General features: G+C 45.7%; 1 protein-coding gene across 1 annotated transcript in view; it reads left to right on the top strand.

Moving 5' to 3' along the window:
• CACNA1S (calcium voltage-gated channel subunit alpha1 S) overlaps positions 1-21,783 on the top strand; it is a 125,889-nt gene extending 104,106 nt beyond the window's left edge. Inside the window, exons 36-44 of the mRNA XM_030220411.1 lie at positions 1,237-1,339; positions 3,068-3,169; positions 6,140-6,267; positions 8,762-8,887; positions 12,328-12,539; positions 13,583-13,653; positions 15,575-15,669; positions 18,588-18,743; positions 21,136-21,783. Coding sequence (XP_030076271.1) covers positions 1,237-1,339; positions 3,068-3,169; positions 6,140-6,267; positions 8,762-8,887; positions 12,328-12,539; positions 13,583-13,653; positions 15,575-15,669; positions 18,588-18,743; positions 21,136-21,396 — 1,254 coding nt within the window. The 3' untranslated portion in view covers positions 21,397-21,783. The remainder of the gene's footprint in view (positions 1-1,236; positions 1,340-3,067; positions 3,170-6,139; positions 6,268-8,761; positions 8,888-12,327; positions 12,540-13,582; positions 13,654-15,574; positions 15,670-18,587; positions 18,744-21,135) is intronic.
• The last annotated feature ends 4,829 nt before the right edge of the window (positions 21,784-26,612 follow it).

Below are 26,612 nucleotides of genomic sequence, written 5' to 3' on the forward strand. Positions count from 1 at the left end.
ACCCACTGTGGTAAAAAGGGCACTGGCACGCGGGAAAAACGGCCCCTGCTGCTAGCGCAGGGCCCCTTTTTCCTGCAGCTTGGTAAAAGGACCCCTTAGTTGCCAGCATTTACGCAAAGGACCCTGTTTACTAAGCTGCGCTAGAGGCACGTTAGCGTTTTTAGCGCATGTTAACCATGTAGACGTCCATCAAATTCCTATGGGCATGTACACGGTTAGCACATACTAATTTTTAGCATGTGTTAAAAATGCTAGCGCACCTTAGTAATCAGGGCCCCAATTTTTACTTGGCATAAATACCTGCAACTATATTTAGTCATTTGGATGGGCGTTAGGTGTATTCTATAAACCACGCCTAATTTTAGGCTTAGTTTATAGAATACCCCTAGGTGTATTTTTTTCGGCACTGATTTTTACGGCGTTATATATAGAATCTGGTCCAATATGGGCTTCTACTGGAAGCCAACGAAGAGATAAATAAAATGGAGTAATATGAGCAGAAATATTCAAAGAAAAAAATCAAATGGATCGCAGTATTTTGTATAGTTTGCTTCCGCTTCAAGAAGCTTTTCGACACCCCCAGATAAACTATGTTACAAAATCTAATTTACTCAGGACAAGTGACTGAACAAGTAATTTAAACTGCTTCTTTTTAATTTCCGCATCACCCAGAAACATTCTTTTGTTAAGTGATTAATTTGTTCCTCCATAATTAACCTACAGTCAATAATGACATTTGTATCATTTTGTCTCTGAGACTCTCTTATTTCTAAAAGAGCAACTCAGCTGCAGGTCATCAATCTCACCATTGCTCTTTCAGGCATGAAGCAGCATTATTCCCTGCTTAAAGAGGGCTTTTACCCTTTTCCCAAATCCGTAATAAAGGGGTTGTGCGAGACTGGCAATATTCAGCACTGTTATCAAGATAACTATCCAAATCATTTTGAGCAGCAAAAATGATGCTGAATTTCACTGTTATTTGCACATAACCGCGGCTCTACTTATTACACCTGGGTGTTCAACGCTGGCTGGCTGGTACTTAGATATTGGTGCTAAATATCTGGTATAATTTCACCACAGCAGCTGGAGTTTAAAGCAAACACTGATCGCCATGGTTGAATCTTCGGCTGAGGGGATCTGGCTGTTTTGTTTTTTTAGCATATATAGAATGGCAGGAATATTATAAGTATTCGGTCTGTGTCCTCAGATCTCATGGTTTCGCTTGGTGTTTTGCAGCGTCTGGTCAACATGAACATGCCCCTGAACAGTGACGGCACGGTCACCTTCAATGCAACCCTTTTTGCCCTCGTCCGAACCGCTCTCAAGATCAAGACTGAAGGTGAGAGCTCGCTGAAGGGTCCCTGAACTCCTGGCTTTCCATCTCCCTATGAGTGTTTTACCATAGTCCCTGACCTCCTGACTTTTTTCTCCAAATGGGTTAATTTTGTGCATACCATGATAGCATTGAACTTCATTCCTAAGCCAGGGCAGGATCTCAGTCTCTCAAATTTACTGCTAATACTGTACTTGCATCATGCCAAAGAAAGCTTCTTTCTGGAGATCGTAAGATGTAAAGTGTGGCCTCTGTCTCCTGGCTTTTCCCCTTCCTGTGGGTGCTTGTCCATGGACCTCTTTACCTTTCATTTCCATGTGAGTTTCTTCATGTTCTCCATCAGGAGCATGTTTTTAGGATTAGTAATGATGTATCAATCAATGTTTTTAACTGCTGTGAAGACATTGTAAAATTCAGAAATGTGGCATGAAACAAAGTATCAAATAAGTATATCTTCAGTTTAAATATATGTTGGATTCATATACCAGGAACACACTTCAGGTATCAAATGCTCTTCACACATATCCACAAAAGTCCAACACATTTACTTTGGCTATTCAGCTGGATCTTTGTGGATATCTGTGAAGAGCATGTGATACCTGATATGTGTTCATGAAACAAAGTATTGGCATATAATATATGTAAACTGCTTTGATTGTACCACAGTCACAGAAAGGCAGTGTATCAAATCCCATTGCTATTACCGTTCAAAAGTTAGACCTGCAGCCAATGCCCCCCCCCCCCCCCCGGGTGCAGCACGGCCCACCACCGGCGAAATTACACCCCCCCCCCACCGGCGAAATTACACCCTCCCCTCCTGGGTGCATTTTTACCTGCTGGGGGGGTGCCGCACGCCTGTTGGCCAAGTCCGCTCGTTCCCTCCCTGCTGCTCCCTTTGCCCTGGAACAGGAAGTAACCTGTTCCGTGCAGAGGGAGCAGCAGGGAGGGAACGAGCGGACTCTGCCAACAGGCGCACGGCACCCCCCCAGCGGCGTGCACCCAGGGCGGACCGCCCCCGCCCCCCCTTGGTACGCCACTGCCTGCAGCACTGATTCAGTTGGGTGTTTCTTTGTTCTTGTTGTTATATTAGTTGTATCAGGAAGGTTTCACTTTCGTCCTCCAGTTTTGCTGTTTCTTCTAGAAAGACAAACCGTCTGATATTCAGCGCTATTTAACCATCTAGGAATGGCTCCTGGCCGGTTAATTAGCACTTAACCGCTATCCGCTGTCTCTAGCTGAATATTCGTGGTCACTGCTTAGCAGATAACCGGCTATCATGCGATATAGCCAGGTAGCCATGAATATTCAGCGCTTCGTCTGCTAAGTTAAGCGGCCATATTGGACCACGTAAATAGCAGGCCTATCTTTGGCACCTACAAACTAAGGGGGCAGAGGACCGGCAGAGCCGACAGCCATGTGCCTGCTCTGCGCATCCCCTTGCAGCCTGCACCCTGGGCGGACTGCACCCCCACCGCCCCACCCTTGGTACTCTACTGCTTTGAGCAATTGTGCTGGCCCTTGATGTTCCATGGTGACTATCAATCTATAATATTTGGATAGTATTTAAAAAGGAGTGATTAGGTATCCATAATTCCTTGGCATGTGGTTGCCATGAATGTTCCCCCAGAAATAGGTCTTAAAAAGGTCAAAAATCTGTCATGTCGTGCTGCCTTTCCACAGACTGAGAGCAGACCTGATTCTTGAGTCATTGCTCTTATTTTTGTGCATCTGCAGGTAATTTTGAAGAGGCCAATGAGGAGCTGAGAGCCATTATCAAGAAGATCTGGAAGAGAACCAGCATGAAGCTTCTAGACCAAGTCATTCCTCCAATTGGAGGTGAGTATTCACTGAAGGTCAGTCCTCCAGTCAAGCACTCAGTGTTTTGATGGTACTGAATTTCCAGGTTTAAGGAGCCAACCAAGGCTTACTTTCTGGGATATCGGCATGGAACGCAGTTCCACCTCCTCTTTCAGACTTTAGAGCTGCAGGGTTGCTCTGCTCAAGTCTCTCCCTTCCAGGCAGCCTGCAGGAAAGGGACTGGGAGTGAGCCTGGAGCAGAGCAGAAAACAGTCACTCTACTCCATAATCCAGCCTTTCTTCTCCTGTTGCTCCTGTCCCTGGCTCAGCTGATTCCTCCCCAGCCCCACAGTTCCACTTCCTTTTTGTCCACAAATTAAGCCCTGGATCGAGCTACATCATAGCCGATTATGTACAATATTCAGCACTTAACTGGCTATGGGACACCACATAAAGATAGAACTGACTTTTTATACGGTGCTGTTTATGTGGTGACCTTGACCGGTCAAGTGCTGAATCAGGGGCGTAGCCAGACCTCAAGGTGGGAGGGGGCCAGAGCCCAAGGTCAGGGGACACATTTTGGTCTGCTGCCCCCCACCACCACCTCACTGCCTCGCTGCCCTGCCGCTCCTCACCCACTGCTGCCATAGTATATATCTTGGCTGGTGGAGGTCCCCAACCCCCGCCAGCTGAAGCACCACCACCGCAAATACCTTGGCTAATGAGGGTCCCCAACCCCTGCCAGCTGAAGCCTTTGTCCAGTGCTAGTCTTCGGCGCCGCCAGCACCGGAGACCAGCCCTGGATGAAGGCTTCAACTAGCGGGGGTTGGAGACCCCCACCAACCAAACCAGGGGCCCAGAGCAAATTTTGGTGGGCCCAGGCCCCCATGAGCCCAACTAGCTACACCACTGTGCTGAATATTGACACCTAACTAGCCAAATGCTGACTCCTCACCTGGAATAACCTGGTTAGTGCTGCTGAAAATGACTGGTTTTGCCCAAGCAAGTTATTTAACCAGGCAGCAGCTGTTTGTGGCCGGTTAAATCGCTTTGAATATCAACCCCATTGTGAGTTTTGTTATGTGTTTTTCTTTGTGTAGTAACTAAGGGGGGTAATTTTATAACAGAGCACCTATAACACTACTCAAAAATGTGTCTATTTTATGCTCACCTTATAAAGGTAACTTATGTCCTGTGTGGTTTTATAAAATAGACTCCAGGAATAACATCCAGTATAACGCAAATTCTCATGCACAAATTTACATCTACTCTACAGAAGATGTAAATACGTACATGTGTTTATATCCCTGGAACATAAGCACATAAGTGTTGCCATACTAGGACAGACCAAAAGTCCATCAAGGCCAGCATCCTGTTTTTAACAGTGGCCAATTCAGATCACAAGTACCTGGCAAGATCCCAAAACAGTACAATACAATTTATGCTGCTTATCCTAGAAATAACCAGTGGATTTTCCCAAGTCCATCTTAACAATGGCTTGTGGACTTTTCTTTTAGGAAGCTATCTAAACCTTTTTAAAACCCCGCTAAGCTAACTGCTTTTACCACATTCTCTGGCAACGAATTCCAGAGTTTAATTACACATTGAGTGAAGAAATATTTTCTCCAGTTTGTTTTAAATTTACTACTTTGTGGCTTCATTGCATGCTCCCTAGTCCTAGTATTTTTGGAAAGAGTAAACAAGTGATTCATGTCTACCTGTTCCACTCCACTCCTTATTTTATATATCTCTACCATATCTCCCCTCAGTCATCTTTTCTCCAAGCTGAAGTGCCCTAGCTGCTTTAGCCTTTCCTCATAGGGAAGTCATCCCATCCCGATGATCATTTTCGTCGCCCTTCTCTGTACCTTTTCTAATTCCACTATATCTTTTTGTGAGATGTTGTGACTAGAATTGCACACAGTTTTGAGGACCGGTCACACCATGGAGCAATACAAAGGCATTATAACATCCTCATTTTTGTGTTCCGTTCCTTTCCTTTCCTAATAATACTTAACATTCTATTTGCTTTCTTAGTTGCTGCCACACACTGAGCAGAGGGACTGGATATGTATATTTACGTGTGAGCATCAGGGGCGTAGCCAGTCCTCACGGTGGGAGGGAGCCAGAGCCCAAGGTTGGGGGCACATTTTGAGTGCCGTCCCGCTGCCCACCACCACCACCATGCCTCACCTCCTCGCCCCCCCCCCCCCCCCCCACAGCCTCGCCTTGCCTCCTTGCCGCTTCCCCTCACAAACAAATACCTTTGCTGGCGGGGGACCCCAACCCCTGCCAGCTGAAGCCTTCTTCAGCGCTGGTCTCCAGCGCAGCCGCGTTCGCTGCCCTGCTCTTCTTTCTTCTTGCTTCTTCTGTGCACGCTGAATCTCCTTCTCAGTTTCACGTAAAGGAGCATCAGCGTGCACAGGAGGAGCAAGAAGAAAGAAAAGCAGGGCAGCGAATGTGGCTGCGCCGGAGGTGCTGAAGAAGGCTTCGGCTGGCGGGGTTGGGGACCCCCGCCAGCCAAACCAGGGGCCCGGTTGAAATTTGCAGGGGCCCAGGCCCCCGTGGCCCCCTGTAGCTACGCTCCTGGTGAGCATATCACTGCATAGTTTTACATGATCTGTTTTCCATGTGCACAAGCTTTTCATGTGGAAAAGACTTCATAAAATGACCTCCTAAATCTACAACAAAACACATTCTACTTAGGGCTTGGTGTAATAGATTTTGTGAGCTGAGGACAGTATAGAACCCAATCAGAACATAAAGGTATGAAAAGTAAAAAGAAATACAGGTAATACGCAGATTCTCTGTTGCCAGCATTTCTCTCTTCTCTAATATGATGTCCGTAATATAGAGTGTCCTGATTAGATGAATTCTGTTGATTTCTCTTTGACTCCTGTGCAGATTTTAGATTCTAGAAAGCACCAAGCTACCTGTTTAAATACTTGAAATCACACTCGGGTGCCGAGGGCTGGCAGTCTAATACCCGCATGCTGTTTTATTGCCTAGATGACGAAGTGACTGTAGGCAAGTTTTACGCCACCTTCCTCATCCAGGAGCATTTCAGAAAGTTCAAGAAGCGCCAGGAAGAGTACTATGGCTGCTACCGGCCCAAAAAGAATGCAGTCGAAATCCAGGCAAGTGGAAAAATCTCCCGTAGACCTCATCCTCCTTTATCCCCGACTGAATCTGATTTCCCTCTCGTTCACAACTTTATTCCCTCATGTTCTCTCTCAAAAACACGCACACGCACACACACACACTTTTAAAAGGCATATTTCCCCCCAATATTCAGTCAGTGTCAGGCTGCGTGGTGACTGCCTGACACCACCGGTAGTCAGACCAGATATTCAATGCCGGGTCATATCCAGTGACCAGCATTGAATATCCGGTTTCATTTTTGACTGCAGCAACTTAACTGTTTAAGCCGATATTCAGCACTAACTGGTTAAGTGTTTAGGGCTGGATTCTATATATGGCGCCTGAAAACTCCGCCTGGGATATCAACTACGCCTGGTATTCTATAAGCGGCGCAGTTGATATCCCAGCACCTAGAACTATGTGCATCCATTTACACCAAGAAAAACATGGTGTAAATACCGGCACATAGATTTAGGCACAGATGGGCATATTCTGTAACAGTACGCGTAAATTTTGGAACACCCATGAAACGCCCATTCCCGCTTGTAACTATGCCTCTTTTTGGCTCCACGTATTAGAATTTAGGTGCTGTGTGTTACAGAATATGCTTAGCGAGCTATGCGTGTAAGTTCTAATCAGGGACGGACTGAGAGTGGTCTGGGCCCCTGGGCACTGAGGGTGATCTGGGCCCCCCACTCAACCACTGCCCAACACCCCCCTACCACCACGCTGTTGCCCCCCTATCGCTGCAGCCGACGTCCCCGCTGCCCCGGTCCTACCTGAAGAGCCCTGGTGGTCTAGTGGTTTCTGCGGGGGGGGGGGGGAGCATGTCCTTTCCTGCGCACTGAGCAGCCGCTATCCCCCGCCTGCCGGCACCATCGTGTTTTCAAAATGGCAGCCGAGACTTCCTGCGATAGTCTCACGGGTCTCGATAGTCTCGCAAGACTTCTACAGGGAGTCTCGGTCGCCATTTTTAAAGTACGGCAGTGCTGGGCAGAGGGAATAGCGGCAGCACAACAGGCAGGAGAGAACATGCTCCCCCCACAGAGGCCACTAGATCACCAGCGGCTCACCTTTAAAGATAGGACCGGGGAGGGCTGTAGTGTGTGGCGGGCATCTGGGCAGAGCCTCTGGGTCCTCGGGCACTGCCCGGTTGCTTGAATGGCCAGTCCACCCCTGGTTCTAATTATTGCCAATTAGTGCTCATTATTGTTTGTTAAATGCTTGTTAAGCCAATTATGTTACATGTGTTCCACGCTTGGATTTTGGCGTGGAATACTAGGCGCGATATATAGAATCTGGTGGTTAGCGGTTAAAAATAGGCCTGCTATATATGTGACTCATTTTAACCACTAAGCATAGCTGGTTTGGTGCTGAATTTCCTTGCCTAACTGGCTACGTCGTGTGATATGGCCACTAAGTGCAAGTATTCAGCAGAGAAAAACAGTTATCTCCCACTGAATATCCGCAGTTAGGCGCTAAAACACTGTTTAACCAGTCAGGAGCCGTTCCCTGCTGCTTAAATAGTTTTGAATATCGGCCAGTTTATGTTTTTTAAAACTTGATACACTGCTGAGCTTTGACAGGTCATAGCAGTTTAAAAAATGTACCACTAAAATAAAATAAAATCCATTTTTTAGACTAGATAGACCTAATCATATACGTCAAGAGGCCCTCATATCTCATGAACTCATGCCCTTCCCCCCACCTTCTAATCACAAACAGCCCTTTCGTCTCTTCCTGTCTTACAGTGTTAAGTCAGCGTGTGGCATCCCGTCCTGAATCAGCCTGGCCTGATATGAATCTAAAAGCAACTTACATTAATTTTTGAGAGTCATAAATTACACACTCATATTTCCATGGCCTTTTATCATACACACAAATCTGCCTCTCTGCACACAGTCCACACCCATGGACCCCCTCCCCCCATGTTTATTAAACATTTAAATGCTGTGTAAATCATGAATAGGACTTGTAAAATAAGGGCCTGTATTTGACAAGGGCGTAGGGTGACTGCTTAAGGGTGGAAGACGCCAACCATGTAGTTCCCAAATGGCAGCCAAGGATAAATCCAGGAAGTCCAATGTTTCAAAAAAAAAACTTTATTCTCCAAGATACATAAAATGCGTAAGCAATCTTGACCCAACACGGGCCGTGTTTCGGCTGCAAAAGCCTTCCTCAGGGGTCTGTATTAAATAATAAGTAAAATATAGAAAACTACAACTAAATAAAAAATGAAAATAAAACTATCATACAAAATTAATGCAATTTATGCATAATCCAGACAACAATTCCTCACGCTAACAGATTTATGGAGAAAGGCGAAAAAGGACGAGAGATAAAAGGCCAAGACAGAAATACACCAGAGTTGGTGGTGCTGCCATGTAACTGAAATATAAGAATTATGAGATGCTCTTTTTTTTTAAGTTGGTGGTACACGTGAACCACTGTGCACTATTAATGCTATGCCCACGATACTTGACTATTCAGGCCGGTCTACGGAGCATTGAAGAAGAAGCAGCCCCAGAGATCCATCGGGCAATCTCCGGAGACCTGACAGCAGAGGAGGAGCTGGAGAAAGCCATGCAGGCAGCCGCAGAGGAAGCAATCTATCGTGTGAGTATGGAAACCTGAGTGTGAAGCTGTATTGCTGAATTGTTGATTCTAGATGAAATAAGTACTTAAGTACATAAGTAATGCCATACTGGGAAAAGACCAAGGGTCCATCGAGCCCAGCATCTTGTCCACGACAGCGGCCAATCCAGGCCAAGGGCACCTGGCAAGCTTCCCAAACGTACAAACATTCTATACATGTTATTCCTGGGATTTTGGATTTTTTCCAAGTCCGTTTAGTAGCGGTTTATGGACTTGTCCTTTAGGAAACCGTCCAACCTCTTTTTAAACTCTGCTAAGCTAACCGCCTTCACCACATTTTCCGGCAATGAATTCCAGAGTTTAATTACACATTGGGTGAAGAAACATTTTCTCCGATTTGTTTTAAATTTACTACACTGTAGTTTAATCGCATGCCCCCTAGTCCTAGTATTTTTGGAAAGCGTGAACAGACGCTTCACATCCACCTGTTCCACTCCACTCATTATTTTATATACCTCTATCATGTCTCCCCTCAGCCATCTCTTCTCCAAGCTGAATAGCCCTAGCCTCCTTAGTCTTTCTTCATAGGGAAGTCGTCCCAACCCCGCTATCATTTTAGTCGCCCTTCGCTGCACCTTTTCCAATTCTACTATATCTTTCTTGAGATGCGGCGACCAGAATTGAACACATCTGCAAAGTCCATCTCCTGTTCATACACCCAGAATGTACTCTCTGGCTCTGGACAGCTTGCTGGAAACATTGCACTGAAAAAGGAAAAGATAAGTAGATCGGACCTCAGTATACCTTCTGCAAGACAGTACTTTCGGCAGCAGTAGCTCTGCTGATACTGCTCTGCAGTGTCGGTACTGGGGTAACAGTACCTCCTGCAGGACAGCGCCTCCCCGAGGATCATCCCACAGTGTCAGCGGTGGAAAGACGGCGCCTCCTGCAGAACAGTACCCCATCCCCTGTACTTCCTTGCCTCTGTATAGATCCATAATGTGGGTCCCAAAAAACAACAAGGCAAACGATCTGCAAATTCCAACGTGGAAAACAAAACAGCAGATCGATATGATATCCAAAGATTTTATTAATGGTACCAGAATAATGCCCGACACAGGCCGTGTTTCGCCCAAAAGGGCTGCTTCAGGTGCTAAAATGGAAAACTTCCAATAGGAATAATTGTTCATACAAGAAAGAAACAGCCCATAGGGCATTATTCTGGTATCATTAATAAAATTTTTGGATGTTATATTGATCTGCTGTTTTGTTTTCCACCTAGATCCATAATGCGACTGCAGTTTGGATACTGTGTAGTTCTGGGCATCCCATCTCGAAAAGGATATAGTGCAACTCAGGGGTGTGCTGGTAAATTTTTAACAACGGGCTCTCTCTCCGGGCATAGCCGGACTTGAAATTTTTTTTTGGGGGGGGGGAATACATGCCTCTCTCTCCCCTCCCTTGTGCAGGCACGCTAGGCATACCTTTGCCGAGCCCCACCAGCCAATAAATGGACTGCCACCATTCTCTGCTGCTTGTTTCTGGCTCTGAGCAGCATGATGGAACCTTCTTGCGCTTGCATGAAAAGTCCCAGCCTGATGCTCAGAGTCAGAAACAAGGAGCAGGGAGCAGCAGCAGTCTATTTACTTGGCTGGTGGGGCCAGCATCACTGCCAGCTAAGTAAAAGAGAATTCAGGAGGGGGCCCAAGCCCACATTTTGGGAGTCAGTTGTTAAAGTAGCCATGGGGAGGCCTACTTTAACAACCGGCTCCCAAAATTCTTAAAAACTTAACAAACGGCTCTCGCGAGCCCGTGAGAGCCCGCTCCAGCACACCACTGGTGCAACTAGAAAAGGTTGAAAGAAGGGTGACAAATTGATTAAAGAGATGGGACACTCCCTCATGAAGAGAGACTAAACAGATTAGGGATCTTCAGATTGAAGAAGAGATAACTGAGAGGCAGCATGGTTGAGGTTTATGAAATCATAAGTTCAGCCAGACAAGTGAATAGAGAATGGCTATTTATGCCTTCAAACTGTGACAGGACTCTCCGTGAAACTAATAACAGATTTGGGGGGGAGGGGAGGGGAGAATGGTTTTGATTGAACACACAATCAGGTCGTGGAATTGGTTTCCAGATGATGTGATCATGGCATCGAACAAGACCAGACTTTAAAGCCATTTGGACAAATTCCAAAAGGAGATGTCCAGAAACAACTGTTACCCCAATAGATCGTGAAACGTTACCATTCACTTTTGAGACGGAGCTGCAGGGAATGGATCTATTCCCAGTGGCGTACCAAGGGCAGGGCAGTGGGGGCAGTCCACCCCAGGTACACGCTACAGGAGGGGTGCAGGGAGCAGCCGCGCGGCTGTCGACTCCGCTGGTTCCCTGCTTCCTCTGCTATTACTTCTTGTTCCGGGGCAGAGGGAGCAGGGAACCAGCGGAAGTCGACAGCTACGCGGCTGCTTCCTACACCTAGCAGGTAAGAATGCACCTGGGGGGAGGCGACGACTTAGAGGTGATGCGCCAGGGGGGACACTGCATCCAGGGGGGTGTCGTGCTGCACCAAGGGGAGACAGACAATGCTTCACCTGGGGGGGAGGTGCACAGTTAACGATCTGCCTGGGTGGCAACTGTCTATTCTTTGGGATCTATATTAACCAATAAAGGGAAACCTTGAAACAAAGTACAATCTCTTAACCAATCCCTACTGTACTCACTGTTGTTAAATCAATACTCCATTGAATAAATCTTCAGTTTCTTTAATATATAGATATAAACAATATACTACATACAACCCCAAAGTACCCCCAGTATTCCAAAAAAAAAACCCCCCACCCGATTCCAATCACTCACACACATGCATACTCCTTGCTAATGCTGTTGACAAATTGCCATAAATTTACACATTTCTTAAAGAGACAATGACCCCTTTCTCCTCTACTTCTTATTCCAACAAGTGGAGCAGTATTACTCGTTCACTGTCCTTTTAAATGTCCAACATGCTGTCCATAACTTTATATCAAATATGATGATGTTTTAATCTTTGGGATCTACCAGGTATTTCCTAGAGACCCAGATTGACCACTGTCAGATACAGGATGCTGGGTCGAACCCAGTTTGGCATATCTTATGTTCATATGTCAGGACTGGAATGACAGCACCTGCAAAAATGCAGAGCCTCCCCCAGTGTCAGCAGTGACTATTGAGACAATATTAAGCTGCAGTGGTCAGTGTGGCTTTTTTAAACACCAGCCAGTATGGCTAAAAAAAACTGATAACTGCTGTTGAATATTGACCTGTAGGAATCCAACCCTCATTCTGCAGTCTAATCTTTACACTGAAGGTCAGTGTAGTAAAATCATGGCAGCTGGTACATTGGTACATTGAAGGCAGATGCGGTGGAATCATCAGAAAGGAATCATGGCCACCTTCAACACGGTTTGTCTTTGTTTCAGAGGACGGGTGGCTTGTTTGGCCAGATAGACAACTTTCCGCTGGAGCATCACACCCCCTTGCAACACCACATCACCAGCCAAAGACCCCTGCGGTTCTCAGAGGCTGGAAGTGAGGACCTGGACTCCCCCGTCTTCCTGCCTAACGTTGAGTTCTTTCCCCCGGAAGAAAATACAAACGTGAATAATGCCAACAACAACACCAGCATATCAAGGTAGACACACATGTGTGTGTGCTAGGTTGTGTGTAGAAGTGTGGATGATGGGGGGGCTCATTTTCAAAATACTTAGACTTACAAACTTCCATAGGTTGCTATGGAACTTTGTAAGTCTACATGCTTTGAAAATATGCCTCCACGTCAAGTAAGCGTGTACAGTATACATGTGCGTGTAATTGTGTTGTCCATGCATGTAGGAGAGAATGTATGCATCTGTGACGGTGTAATGTAGCTGTACTTGTGTGATTGTGCTGTGCAAATGTGTTGTTGTGAGAGACAGTGTGGGAGTAACTAGATTTAGGTAGTGGCTAAGCACGGTTCTGTCAGTACCCATCAATGTTCAATGGCGCATATTTTGCAGGTGGGCATTCACATGAGCAGAACGTTGACGGGCTGTACATTCCTGCTTGTAGTTTCTAAAGTACTGTAATCTATGTTCTTCCTTTAACAATCTACGTGTAAGCATTTATACCAGCTCTATGGCTAGTGTAAGTGTTAAAATATAGGTACGTATTTGACCTGTTTTGCTAATATTTCTATAATAAAAAGCAGGCTTCAAATAGGCACCTTCTTGGCACCTAAACCTAGGTGCCCCTTTATAGAATTACCCTTGCTTGCTGCATATGTGTTTGACACAACAATGGGAGAATTGGGAAGGAAGATTTGGAGAGGGCTGTGAGTGGTTTGTCTCATATCCATCCTTTGTTTGAATGCAAACGTTGTGTTTCTTTCCATTCTTTTCTCTGGCAAATGACTCTACAGCCACCAGTACCTGTAAAACCCAGTATTTCCTAATATTCCCTCAAATGCTAATCCTCTTCCTACTTATCCATGTCCACACATGATGAGGTCAAAAGAAGGCTTTCTGCATGGGAGGAGAGTCTCAAGTATGTCTAAACTTATGTCATCTCCTAGGGTTGCTAAGCTACTATGGTTGTGTTTCAAGCCAATAGAGCGTCACCGATCTCAGGTGTTTCATCTCCATGATAATGCCAGGTAGAGGCATCCTTAAACTGAAGTGCTGTGACTTTTCATTTCAGGATTGACTTTGCAGATGAACTGAGAAATCAGATTGCACCAGCAAGGGATCCCACAGCAGGTGTCTCTTCTAGTAAGTCCCATCTTTGCCCTGGGTAGGTCACGTCCTTATGTGATACATGATTGTTATGCTCTGGATGTGGGGAAAGGCGTAGACACTGGTCAAGGACATTGAAAAGATAGGACTTAAAAATGGTCTTGGTGGAAGGCCTACCACACAGAAAAAGCACTCTACTTGGCTAAACAGTTAGGGGTCAGTTCTATAAAGGTTTCCAAATTTGGGCCTTAAAAATTCAAACGTGCTGAGCATGAATTCTATAATGGCAACTGGGCACTCGCCAGCTGAATTAGCCACCAATATTCAGTGTTGGGCGATATCTGGTCACCGGCACCGAATATTGGGGACTAAATGTGGGTGGGCAAGCTGCCAAAGCTTATGTGGGTCTGGTTGATATTCAGTTGGAGCCTGCATAAGACTGTTATGCAGGCCCCGGCTGAATATCAGCCAGCACCCACAAGACTTGTTAAAACAAATTTGAGCCCCCTTCTGCCCCCTCATAACAAAGCCCTCTTCTTCCATCACTCCTTCCCCAGGTTGTGGCCAGAAAGCAGTCCTTCCTCCCCCTCAAGCCATCCAGATAGGTCCCTCTGGGCTTACCTCTCTCTCTGGTGGTCTTGTAGGAGTCATTGGGATCAGGACCCCACTCATTCCTATCCCGTGTGGCTGGCGCCTAGCAAAATGGCTGCCGTGACCTACCTGGACAGGTAGGGGGTTGGGGGGAGGCCTTTCGGGGGAGGGGAGTGTTTTCTGGCTGCGGGCTGGCGGAGGGGGGAGGGAAGGAGCAAGAATTGTTGTAGAGGGCAGTTATGCAGGTGCCAGCCCAATATTCAGGCGGCACTTAAATGTTGCATTTGAGCGCCATAAATTCTATGACCAAATGTGGGACCCACCCATGCTCTGGCCACGTGTATAACCCCCTTCACACACAGGCGCAAATGCTCATATTTTTTTCATTTCAGCCCAGAAATGAGGTGCTAGGATTATAGACGGGGGGGGGGGGGGGGGGGGGGGTAATTCATTATATGCTCACTTATGCTCTGTGATCGTCCCAAGCAGCTCTCCTGACATTACTGCCTCCTTCAAAATACATCTTGATGTTTTTAGCGATTCAGCTTTTCTTATCTCAGGCCTTTTTCTTTTTTAATGAAACTCTTTTCTACTTTATTTTTGAATAGAACCATCTTTATTTAAATTCAAAGGGAGTGTGGTAATGTGGTCATGGGTGTGGTTGGATCGGACACAAACGCAGTCAGACACACAGGGTTTGCAAGAAAAGGGAAAATATTGTATTATTTGTATTTTTTTTTTGTTACATTTGTACCCTGTGCTTTCCCACTCATGGCAGGCTCAATGTGGCTATGGAGGGTTAAGTGACTTGCCTAGAGTCACAGGGAGCTGCCTGTGCCCTGAAGTGGGAATTGAACTCAGTTCCTCAGAACCAAAGTCCACCACCCTAACCACTAGGCCACTCCTCTGCCTCTGTTACTTCATAGGCTTTCATCCAGCACAAGTCCAGTCTCTAATTAGGGCTAGATCCCAGCCTAGCCCAACACATTGTCTAGCCACACTTTTTTCGGGCACGCCTAGATTGCAGACGCCATTTACAAAATCTGGCCCATAGTTTCTAAAATACACACCTACATGCATACTTCGCCTACGCACATTTACACCTGCTCCTGAGCAGGTTTAAATGTCCACAGGGGCATTTTAACTGTAATTGTGCAGCTTTTGTGAGACTGTTATATAAAGATGACTTGAGGCACCAAAGTGTCTTTATAAGAAGCCTTAACGCCCAATCTAACCTGTTAGAAAAGTACTCGAAGGAATTAGCAATGGAAATACTAGTTCCCCACCACCACCACCACCACACACAGACCTTTCTAGTATACTTCAATTAACTAACCCAGACCTTTTCCCTTTCTCCATTCCTCAGGTTATGCTCAGTCAGTGAGTTTGGACAAGGTCAAGAGAAGATTGAGCAGAAGGAAAGCCACCAGTGACATGCATGTTCTGAGCCCAGGGCTGCAGGTAAACCTGGATTTGGACAGGGGACAAGCATCCCAGCACTGAGGTCCTCAAGGACATCTGGATTTCTCATTATCCTGTCCTTATTCTTTCTTCGTTAGTTGGTGGGTAGCTCAGCATACCAGGACCTGGGCGAGTTGTGCTCTCAGACTGACCTGGAGAGTGGAATATTGAGCAAAACATCACTTCTTCTTATTATTTATTATCTTTTAAATTATTTTTGACTGTATTAATTACATTACTGTACAGAGAGAAATTTAGAAAACAATCCAAAAAGAACATCAAAAGAGACTTTGAAAAAGAAGCAAAGTTCAACCGTAGCCTACATCATGGAGACAGAAAAAAAAAAAAGAAAATAGGAAACACTAGGTCCCAAACCTAATCAATTTTTGGTTAAACCATTAAACGCCATTCAAAATCTCACTCTATCAAGAACTCACAGACATTTTAGTATGAAAAAAATGTCTTCATGTTCCAGGTCTGAAAAGACATAGCTAGAATCTTTATAGGTAGTAAGAGACGTACATGGGAACCGTAAATAAAAACTGGCCCCTAGTGCAAATGCTTGACTTTTCAAAGACAAAACCCTTTTCCTACGAAATTGAGTGGTTCTGGATATGTCTGGAAATCCACCGAACAATATTTTGTCTTAAAGTATGCTTTTCACAGTGAATGTCATAGAAGGACTCAAGGAGTTCAGTGAGAGATCTGAACTATCTGGCTTTCCATAAGAACATAAGAATAGCCATACTGGGTCAGACCAGTTGTCCATCTAGCCCAGTATCCTGTTTCCACCAGTGGCCATTCCAGGTCACAAGTACCTTGCAGAAACCCAAATAATAGCAACATTCTATGCTACCAATCCCAGGGCAAGCAGTGACTTCCCTATGTCTGACTCAAAAGCAGGCTATGGACTTTTCCTCCAGGAACTTGTCCAAACCTTTTTTAAACCCAGATACTCTAACCGCTGTTACTGCAACCTCCAGCAATGAGTTCCAGAACTTAACTTTTCGTTGATTGAGTGTCCCCTAGTCTTTGCACTTTTTGAAAAGAGTAAAGAATCTGTTCACTTCCACTCTTTCTACACCACTCAGGGTTTTGTAGACCTCAATCATATCTCCCCTCAGCTGTTTCTTTTCCAAGCTGAAGAGCCCTAACCTTTTTTGCCTTTCCTCATATGATAGGAGTCCCATCCCCTTTATAATTTTGGTCAGGGACGCCGAGAGGGGGGGACAGGGGGGGACAAAAGTCCCGGGGCCCGGGCCTCCAGGGGGTCCCGGTGCCGCCGCCGCCTGGCCCGCCCTCTGTACCCGCCTGGCCCGCCCTCTGTCATTCCCAGAACTAACCTTAAGCCTCTTTTCACTTCGCAGCAAGCAGCAGCAGGTCAGGCCACTCCTTCCTTCCATGTCCCACCCTTGCCTGACATAACGTCCGCAAGGGCAGGGCACGGAAGGAAAGAGGAGAGGTCTGCCCTGCCACTGCTTGCTGCGAAGTGAAAGGAGGCTTAAGGTTAGTTCCGAGGGCCTGGCCCGATAGCGGGTGGAGGGAGCCCGGCGACCTCGGGTGGGTGGGTGGCGGGGGGGGGGGGGCCTGGTAATCTCGGGTGGGCAGCGACCTTGAGTGGGCGGGGCCCAGCGATCTCGGGTGGGCGGCAACCTCGGGTGGGGGGAGCCCGGGGGCGGCCTTGTCCCGGGCCCGGCTCCGGCGGCCCTGATTTTGGTTGCTCTTCCTTGAACCTTTTCGCATTCTGCTATATCTTTTTTGAGATACAATGACCAGAACTGAATGCAATACACAAGGTAGAGGTCGCACAATGGAGCGATACAGAGGCATTATAGTATTCCTGGTCTTATTTAGCATCCCCTTTCCTAATAATTCTTAGCATCCTGTTGCTTTTTTGGTTGTCACCGCAACTGGTCATTCACCACCTGAACCTATTGAGCGGAGCGGATGCGTGCCAAAAATGAAATTACCGCAAGAGCCACGTGGTAGCCGGGCGGTAACTTGGAATTGGTGTGCGTTGGGAGCGCGTAGGCGCTTACGCAGCTTAGTAAAAGGGCCCCTAAGGTTTTTTTTCTCTCTTTTGTCCTTGGATGAGGCAAATGAGATAGGAACGGTGTTGGTTAGGAAGTCATATTCCAGTTACTGCATTAATGGCCTTTTTTTTTTTTTTTACCTTTTTCTTCTCTCTCTTGTTGTCATATTATAGGACTGTATAATGTAGTAATCTTGCAAACGCTGCCAATCTAGGAGTATGGGAGTTCTATAAAACTTGGATTTATTTATTTGTTACATTTGTATCCCACATTTTCCCACCTATTTGCAGTCTCAATGTGGCTTACATTGTACCGTAGAGGTGTTCGCATCTCCGGTAGAGAGACAGATACAAAGAGTTGTGGTCGATTAAGGTTCATGTGTTAGGTACTTAGGTTGGGTCAGTAGGGTATGCCTTTTTGAACAGGTTGGTTTTTAGTGATTTCCGGAAGTTTAGGTGGTGGATTGGTTGTTCATTTCACTGTTATATCCAGTGTGGTTTTTTTCTAGCAAAAAAAGGTGCCGGTACTCAAATGCCAGGCCACCCTTCAGGGGTGGGATGATCACTGAGGGACCCATCCTAACCAGGCCCCCTGCAACCAGTCACAGAATCTATGACAAGGCAGAATTGGTGTGTAGAACCTGAGCTCTTTCATTAAACTTAGGGTCCATGGGTCAATTTTAGCAGACAATGGAAAAGGTGCCGGAACTCAGTACCCCCTCAAAAAAAGCCCTGGTTATCTATCATATGAAAATCTAATAAAAATTTAAGTTGCACAATAATAACAAAAGAGAAAGAGAGGAGAAACAGTGTGAAAATGTCCCAAACTTTGTGGCTTTAGCAAGCAGAATTCAGGAATCTCTCCTTATTTTTTCATTTTCATCAGGATTCCAGCCTCCAAGGTGTTGTCTCTGATTGTGGAAGTGCTGGGGGGAACCCTCTAAATTCAAAATCCCAGCTGCAGAGCAACAGAAGAAGTAGCCTGAGTGAGCAACAAGCCCTGCACCACCCTTACCCCATCCACAATCAGCTCATCCAGCAGGTAAGATCTGAACTGTTAATAAAAGAGACAAGAATGAAAGGGCTGGAATGGCACAGATGCAGTGGCGTACCAAGGGGGGGGGGCGGCTGGGGGGGGGCAGTCCGCCCCGGGTTGCACGCCACTGGGGGTGCCGTAGCGCGCGCCTGTGGGCTCCGACTTCGCTAACTTCCCTCGTTACTTCTTGTTCCGGGGCAGAGGGAGAGCTGCAGCGAACAAGGGAAGTTAGCGAAGTCGGAGCCCACAGGCGCGCGCCGCAGCAACCCCCCCCCCCAGCGGCATGCACCCGGGGGGGGGTGTCATTTCACCGGGGGGGGGGAGGTGTAATTTCGCAGGCGGGGGGGCACATTGGCAATCCGCCACGGGTGCAATCCAAGCTAGGAACGCCACTGCACAGATGCTGCAGGGCAGGACTGATGTGTATTGGCACTGCTGTGAGCTTCAGCTGCAGTAGAAATAATGGGCAGGATGGTTCATTACTGAAAGAGCAGAGGGTCTGCAGGGAAGGAACATCAGAGCTGTGTACAAATTTAACTCCTCTCATTCCCTGAGATTTATTTATTTACTTGTTACATTTGTATCCCACATTTTCCCACCTATTTTGTAGGCTCAATGTGGCTTACATAGTACCGGAGAGGCGTTTGCAGACTCCGGTGTGAACAAATACACAGTGATATTGTGGTAAGATAAAGTTCATGTGGCATAGCCACACTAGGGAATCGTACAGCGGAAGAGTTGTGTCATGTCCATTACGTTCTTTAGTTTGTTGTGTTGCGGAGATCAGGCATTTAAGTTGGATCAGAAGGGTATGCCTTTTTAAACAGGTTGGTTTTTAGTGTTTTATGGAAGTTTGGATGGTCGTACGTCGTTTTCAAGGCTTTTGGTTGTGCGTTCCACAGTTGTGTGCTTAAGTAGGAGAAACTGGATGCACAAGTTGATTTGTATTTAAGACCTTTGCAGCTTGGGTAGTGCAGATTTAGATAGGTTCGTGCTGATTCGGGCGTGTTCCTAGTTGGTAAGGTTGATCAAGTCTGTCATGTATCCCGGGGCTTCACCGTAGATAATTTTGTGGACCAGGGCGCGATTTTGAAAGCAGTGCGTTCTTTGATTGGGAGCCAGTGTAGTTTTTTCGCGGAGGGGTTTTGCGCTTTCAAATCGCGTTTTACAATATAAGCCTAGCTGCCGTGTTTTGAGCGGTCTGAAGTTTCTTTAAGGTTTGTTCTTTGCCTTCCAAAGCAGAATCAAGCTTTCTCCATCAAGAATGTTGCAAATATGGGCTCTAAATCTTGTTATTAGGCATAGGCATAGTTTGGTGGGGGGGGGGGGGGGGGAGAGGGGGCATAGGAAGTGGTGCCCTGCAAACGTTTCAAGTGTTGCTGCTGAATTGTCTCCTTTCCCCCCAATACTAATATGATCTGCCTACTCCTTGCTCCCTCAGACTAAGCAGGGAAACTATACCCATGCTACTAGGCATTACCATCGTTTGATTGTGGCTTCCCTTTTCTCCCCCTCCCACGTTTCCACATAGCAAATTTGCTGAGAATATAACCTAGTTCCCTCTGTATTCACATGCGTAGCTCCTGCTTTATGGAACTTCCTTCCTTTGTTTTTTTGGACTAAAACGTAATTTTGGATATATCCAGGTTTCTTATAATATACAGTGTCAAGGGATGAGGGATGGTCTATCAGTGTAGGCCTCATTACTAAACTGGACTGTTGGGTATCGTTGGTATCTTTGTCTTGAAGGAGCGGTGTATACGCGTTTGCCTCTGTTGTTCTGATTTAGTTTGTTTTCCGTTGGTTGGGTTTCTTGTTTAATGTATGCACTTCGGTGTTCTTTTTTGTCCATTTTGTTCTTGATTATTAGTTGTAAATATACTATATTTCTGTATTGTATGTATTATATTTGTTTGCATTATTATTATTATTTGTAAGCGTCTAATGGTTAGTGGACTAATGGTTGGTGCAGTAGGTTGCGGACCTGGGGAACTGGGTTCAATTCCCACTGCTGCCTGATGGTCAGCAGTGGGTTGAGATCCTGGGGAACCAGGTTCAATTCCCTCTGCAGCTCCGTGTGACCCTGGGCAAATCACTTAACCCTCCGTTGCCCCACGTACAACAGCAGTACAATGTACTACTTAGATTGTGAGCGCACTAGGGACAGACCCAATACCCGTAAAATGAAACTGTAAACCACTTAGGTGCAAGCGGGATATAAATACTCAAATGAATGAATGAATATAGATTTTAAATACTAAATTAAACTAAACATTCACTGCTGCCACCAGCCTAGCCCAAATGTCTATAAATTATTAGGAGACTCAGATGACCTTGCACTTAGTTTTGTTCATCCTCAATGACAAGCCACTTACATTCTTCCTCTTATCTCTTCCAGGCTCTGATCCATGGTGGCCTAGAGGTCTTGGCACACAATCCCTCCTTCATCACACTGACAAAGCAGGAAATGGCAGAAGCTGTTCACATGGAGATGGAGGAAGTGGAGAAGGCCTCTTCCCAGCTCCTGAATGCAAGCAACCCATTGGAAGCCTCAAACATCACCTCTCGAATACACGGCACCTCTGACAGCTTGTTGCACAGTTCCCAAAAGCATGGCGAGTCAACAGCCCATGAGGAGATTTTCTTTGTCAAGCTGTGAAACAACTCGATTATACCTCTCCTGATGACATCACGCATCTACGTGAGAATTACTCACCAGCATTGCTGATTTACCTACTTTCAAAAACCTTTTCCTGGTTTCTGGAAGGTAACCATGGAAACCGTGCACCTTTTCTCCCACTGCCAACCAGATTGACTGAATCTTCACCAGTCCTGGGCCTGATGGGAGATGTTGCTGAGAATCCTGGAGCAAGGCATCTGATTCTTTGGAGGAATATCCTTAAAAGAGAAAAGATATGTTCCCAGGACGCGTGTTCGGAATGCCAAGATTGTACTTGTAAAGTATCAGTTAGGTTGGGCCTCCCTCCCACTGGTGTTCTGTAACAGATGAACGAGATAGGTCATTAAAGTTATTCAAAACATGTGACACCAAGAGTTTTGATTTAGTTTTCTTGTTTTATTCTATAATGTTGGTTTTCACTGTCGTTATTGCACCAGAAGCTGCCCCGTTGATGTCAAAATGTGGGGTAGTTGTGTGGTCTGACATAGTAACCAAGGAAGACCAGGCTGAAGGAGCAGATATTTTTGAAATTCTGTTGTGCAGGATAGTGCAGTTTATTTGTAATAAGGATTGGTTTACATATCTTCTTTGATATTAGCAATGGGATAACCTGAATGAAGCAGTAGTTAAACTCTGACCTCCTTACTTGGCAGACTAGATGAGCGATTTTGGTCTATATCTTCTACGATGCTATGCATATCCTCCTCTCTGTGTATACCTTTGAGATGGTAGCTTTAATGTTTTTTTCTTTCAGTGTGCTTCTACTGGTTAAAAGTGGGTTAAGGTTTAGATGGACAATAGATTTTAAACCCAAGCGGGCCCCTGGATTAGTCCACATTCTTCTGCTGTGATTGGCCATTCTGTAGTTACAGCAGTGAGTGATGTCATAATGTCCCACTATTTCATCCGGCGGAAAGGCCATTGTGACATCACCGCCAGGCTTTGGAAGCGCAAAAAGACTATTCCCACCTACAGCTGCAGGAAGCTCTCTTCAAAGTGCACAATCTGGGAGGGTGTGAAATGTGTTGTCCACTTGATGAGATAGTTCCACTTATGTGGACAATGATGTATGCTAACGTTTTGAGCCTCTTTACAGAGAAACACAGAGGGGATTTGCTAGAAATTCCTTCTCAATAGGTATTTCAGGGCAGGGCTGTACTTTGTCAGGTTGCACTGCTTCCTAAAATGCATTTAGAGCTAGATTCTATATATGGCGGAAAAACAATTGGCACAGAAAAAAGTGCTATTCTATAAGCCACGCTTAAAGTTAGGCACGGTTAATAGAATAGCGCTTATGCCTGGGGATCACGCCTAATTTAGGCGTGGCTATTTGCACCAACTGAAACATGGAAGAACGTAAGTGACTTGATTCTGGCTCCTAAAGAGCCTCTGAGGACAAAGTTCAAAAAGAGAGTCTGCCTCTCTTTATATCCTTCAGCCAAGAATTGTTCCTGTGAAGGAAGCGGATAAAGAAAGGGTGTGGGTGGGTGGGTGGGGGTGGATTGGTGGGGGGGGGAGTAAAAGTAGGAATAAAAGAGATCAAAATACTGAACACAATTCTGATAAATGTTCAGAGGGCTGGCATTGGTTTTGAGGGTTAGGAACCCAGGGTTGTGATCCCCAGAGACACGCCCCCCCCCCCCCCTCCATCACCAGCCACTGACTGTGTGACTTTCAGCAGGTTATGTAGCCCTATGTTCCTGTTTAGACTGTAAACTCTTTGGAGCAGCGATGTACTGTACATCGACAGACACTAAATAAATAAATAAATAAATGCTATTTTATCAGAAATCATTCTGGACCCATGGCTGAATCTTTTGCAAACTAAGACTAGCAACTACTTCCAATCAAAGCATACATAATAGGGTCAACACAATGGTTTGGTGATAGGTGAGCAGGCAGGGGTCCCAGGACTGGCATGATATTAGTAACAGGTACAGCCATTGGACATGCAGATACCTCTCTTACAATGGTGCTTGGTGAGAAACACTGGAAGGAGATCCAAGGAGAATTGCATTCTGCTGTCTATTATGGCAGGGGAAGAAATGAGGAAGGGGTAGCTGAAGCATTAATAGTTCAATTTTGCTAGCTGTGTTGTTTCTGGAGATTGGAATCTCAGTAGGCTGTGATACCTCTTAAGAGACCAACAAGAAAGGTATAATAGTGTATGAGATTTCCAGAACACACCGTTCAGGGAGGGGGGAAATGCACAATTCCCAAAAGCTAGAGACCCGGTTAATGGCTATTTGAAAACTGCCGACTGACCCTGTGAGTAAAGTAACAGTGGAGACTGATGGTTCTTTGTGACTGTTGTGATCTATTGTTTTGCTTTGACTGCTGCTGGTCTTTGCTACTCAACAGGCAACTACGTGTGGAGGCCATTTTCCATAGATTGTTGATATGGGAATTGAGAAGTCCAGGTTGAGATGTGCCCAGTTCCAGTGCAGCCTTTTGTAAAATACATATACAAAAGTGCAGAAATGCACAATGTACAGTGGGAGCAGCCATTTTAGACATGTACAAAAAGAGCAACACCACCCCAACATTTTCCAAGTGGAAGTGATAACTTTACAATTACCGTGCGTAACTCCAACACATGTGTAGCCAATCCCATTTTACAAACCTACACATTTAAATGCAGGCAATTTGGTAGCGAGGACATACTTTTTTCTCTTTTGGAGGCAGAAATGATCAACAGGGGATTAAACACAATGATTCCATTAATCCTTGTATAAAACCCTGAGTGAAATGAGCACGTTTTAAAAATTGAGTATGCCTCTGAGCTGGTGCAAAAAATCAATGCAAATTTTTTTATGTAGACCTGTAGTTCCTAAGATGGAATACATGTGCAGATTTTTGGCCAGCCCAAGCCATGCCTAAACCACACCCCTTGAAAACTCTATGTCCCTGTGACCTCCAAGTGTAAAGAGCAGCTTCTGAAATCACCATTTACACATGTTCATGATGTACATTTGTAAAAGCTTCTACTGACACATGGAGATGCTTTTAAAATAGAAGCAACTTTTCCCAATGGTTAAACTGGCCACGCCTAGATTATTATTTATTATTATTATTTGTTACATTTGGGGCTGGGGGGTTGGGAGGCGGGGATAGTGCTGAGCAGACTTATATGGTCTGTGCACTGAAGAGGACAGGTATAAATCAAGGTACTACTACTACTACTACTATTTAGCATTTCTATAGTGCTACAAGGCATACGCAGTGCTGCACAAACATAGAAGAAAGACAGTCCCTGCTCAAAGAGCTATGTAATAAAAGTGAGCCAAGTATAGGACAATCAAGCCATTGTGACATCACTGATGAGGTTGGCTCTTATTGGTGGACTGAGGCATTATGACATCACAATATTAGCTCTGGTTACAAGAGACTACTACTACTACTACTATTTATCACTTCTATAGCGCTACAAGGCGAACGCAGTGCTGCACAAACATAGAAGAAAGACAGTCCCTGCTCAAAGAGCTTACAATCTAATAGACAAAAAATAAATAAAGTAAGCAAATCAAATCAATTAATGTGAACGGGAAGGAAGAGAGGAGGGTAGGTGGAGGCGAGTGGTTACAAGTGGTTACGAGTCCAAAGCAATGTTAAAGAGGTGGGCTTTCAGTCTAGATTTAAAGGTGGCCAAGGATGGGGCAAGACGTAGGGGCTCAGGAAGTTTATTCCAGGCGTAGGGTGCAGCGAGACAGAAGGCGCGAAGTCTGGAGTTGGCAGTAGTGGAGAAGGGAACAGATAAATCAAGGTAGGGTTTACACAAAAAGTAGCACATATGAGTTTATCTTGTTGGGCAGACTGGATGGACCGTGCAAGTCTTTTTCTGCCGTCATCTACTATGTTACTATGTTACTATATTTGTATCCCACATTTTCCCACCTATTTGCAGGCTCAAAGTGGCTTACATATTACCGTTAACGGTGATAGCCGATTCCGGTATGAACAAATACATGGTGTGAATAAAGCAAAGTGATATTGTGGTGGAATGAAGTACATGAATAGTAGGTTGGATTGGGGGGTCTTAGAGAGGGAGAGGGGAGGAAGAGTCAGGTAATGTTCATTAAGGTCCTCCATTAAGATCTTCCTCTCTCCCCTTACCTTCGAGTACTTTGTTTCTGAGAACATCTGGCCCACACTCCGAAGTAGTAATCCCCTTCCCCCAACCAAACATGAAAAAAAAGTAAAAATAAAAAAAAAACAGCAGAGGACCTGTGAGATCTCACATGCTGATATGCCCTAACACCCCTTCCCTCACACAGGTCTCCATGATAACAGGAAGCCCGTTCAGAGGAGGGGACAGAGCATCACAGAACAGTGCACCAGACCTGACAGACCCCCATCCTGACGTTTCTTTTTGGTGTCGCCACTGCGGGGACAAACCAAGGCTGGTCTCCAAGAAAAGCTGCAGCAGGCTCGGCAATGGTGATGATATTCCAGTGCCTATGAAATCTTGGTGACAGAGACAGTTGCCTCTACCTAAATCCAGGCCTGCCTGCTTCAATTAAATTGCATCTGTAGTGAACCTCTCAGACTGGTGAGGCTGGGAGACACTCCAGAGGTCAGTTCACAACCAATACAGTCAGATTTTTGGCTAAAACAACGCCAATCTCCCAGTATCTGTCTAAGTACACAGAGGTTTATGGCAAATGTAGCAATCCTTATCCTTCCGTACGGTGCCTTTATTCTTCGTTCTACTGGTCATTAGCCTCTCTCTGCTCTTCTGCTCTTCACTCCTTTCACACCCTCCTAGTAGGCGGGCATAGACTGCTACTAAATGGACTTAGGAAAATCCACAAATTCGGGAATAAAGTATTAAATGTCTGTACGTTTGGGTAGCTCGCCAGGTGCCCTTGACCTGGATTGGCCGCTGTTGGGGACAGGATGCTGGGCTCGATTAACCTTTGGTCCTTTCCCAGTATGGCATTACTTATGTACTTATTCTCTCACTCCTTTATGGCTCTGTGTTCCTCAGTGCTGTTTTCCCTCTTAGAACAATTTGATCAGCACCCAGGTTGGGTTCTCTGTCCTGTCTCTTTAGGGTATCAACATTCACCAGCTCTGCTGCTCCCAGATCCTTTCACCGTAAGGATTGTCTTTTGGCAGCAGCTTCACTCAGTCTGTCTCCTCAGAGGATCAGGATCCAGTCTTCCCAATGACCTGCCCTCCTCTTTTATGGCACA

The sequence above is a fragment of the Microcaecilia unicolor genome, chromosome 12, assembly GCF_901765095.1.
Source record: "Microcaecilia unicolor chromosome 12, aMicUni1.1, whole genome shotgun sequence".
NCBI classification, from domain to species: domain Eukaryota; kingdom Metazoa; phylum Chordata; class Amphibia; order Gymnophiona; family Siphonopidae; genus Microcaecilia; species Microcaecilia unicolor.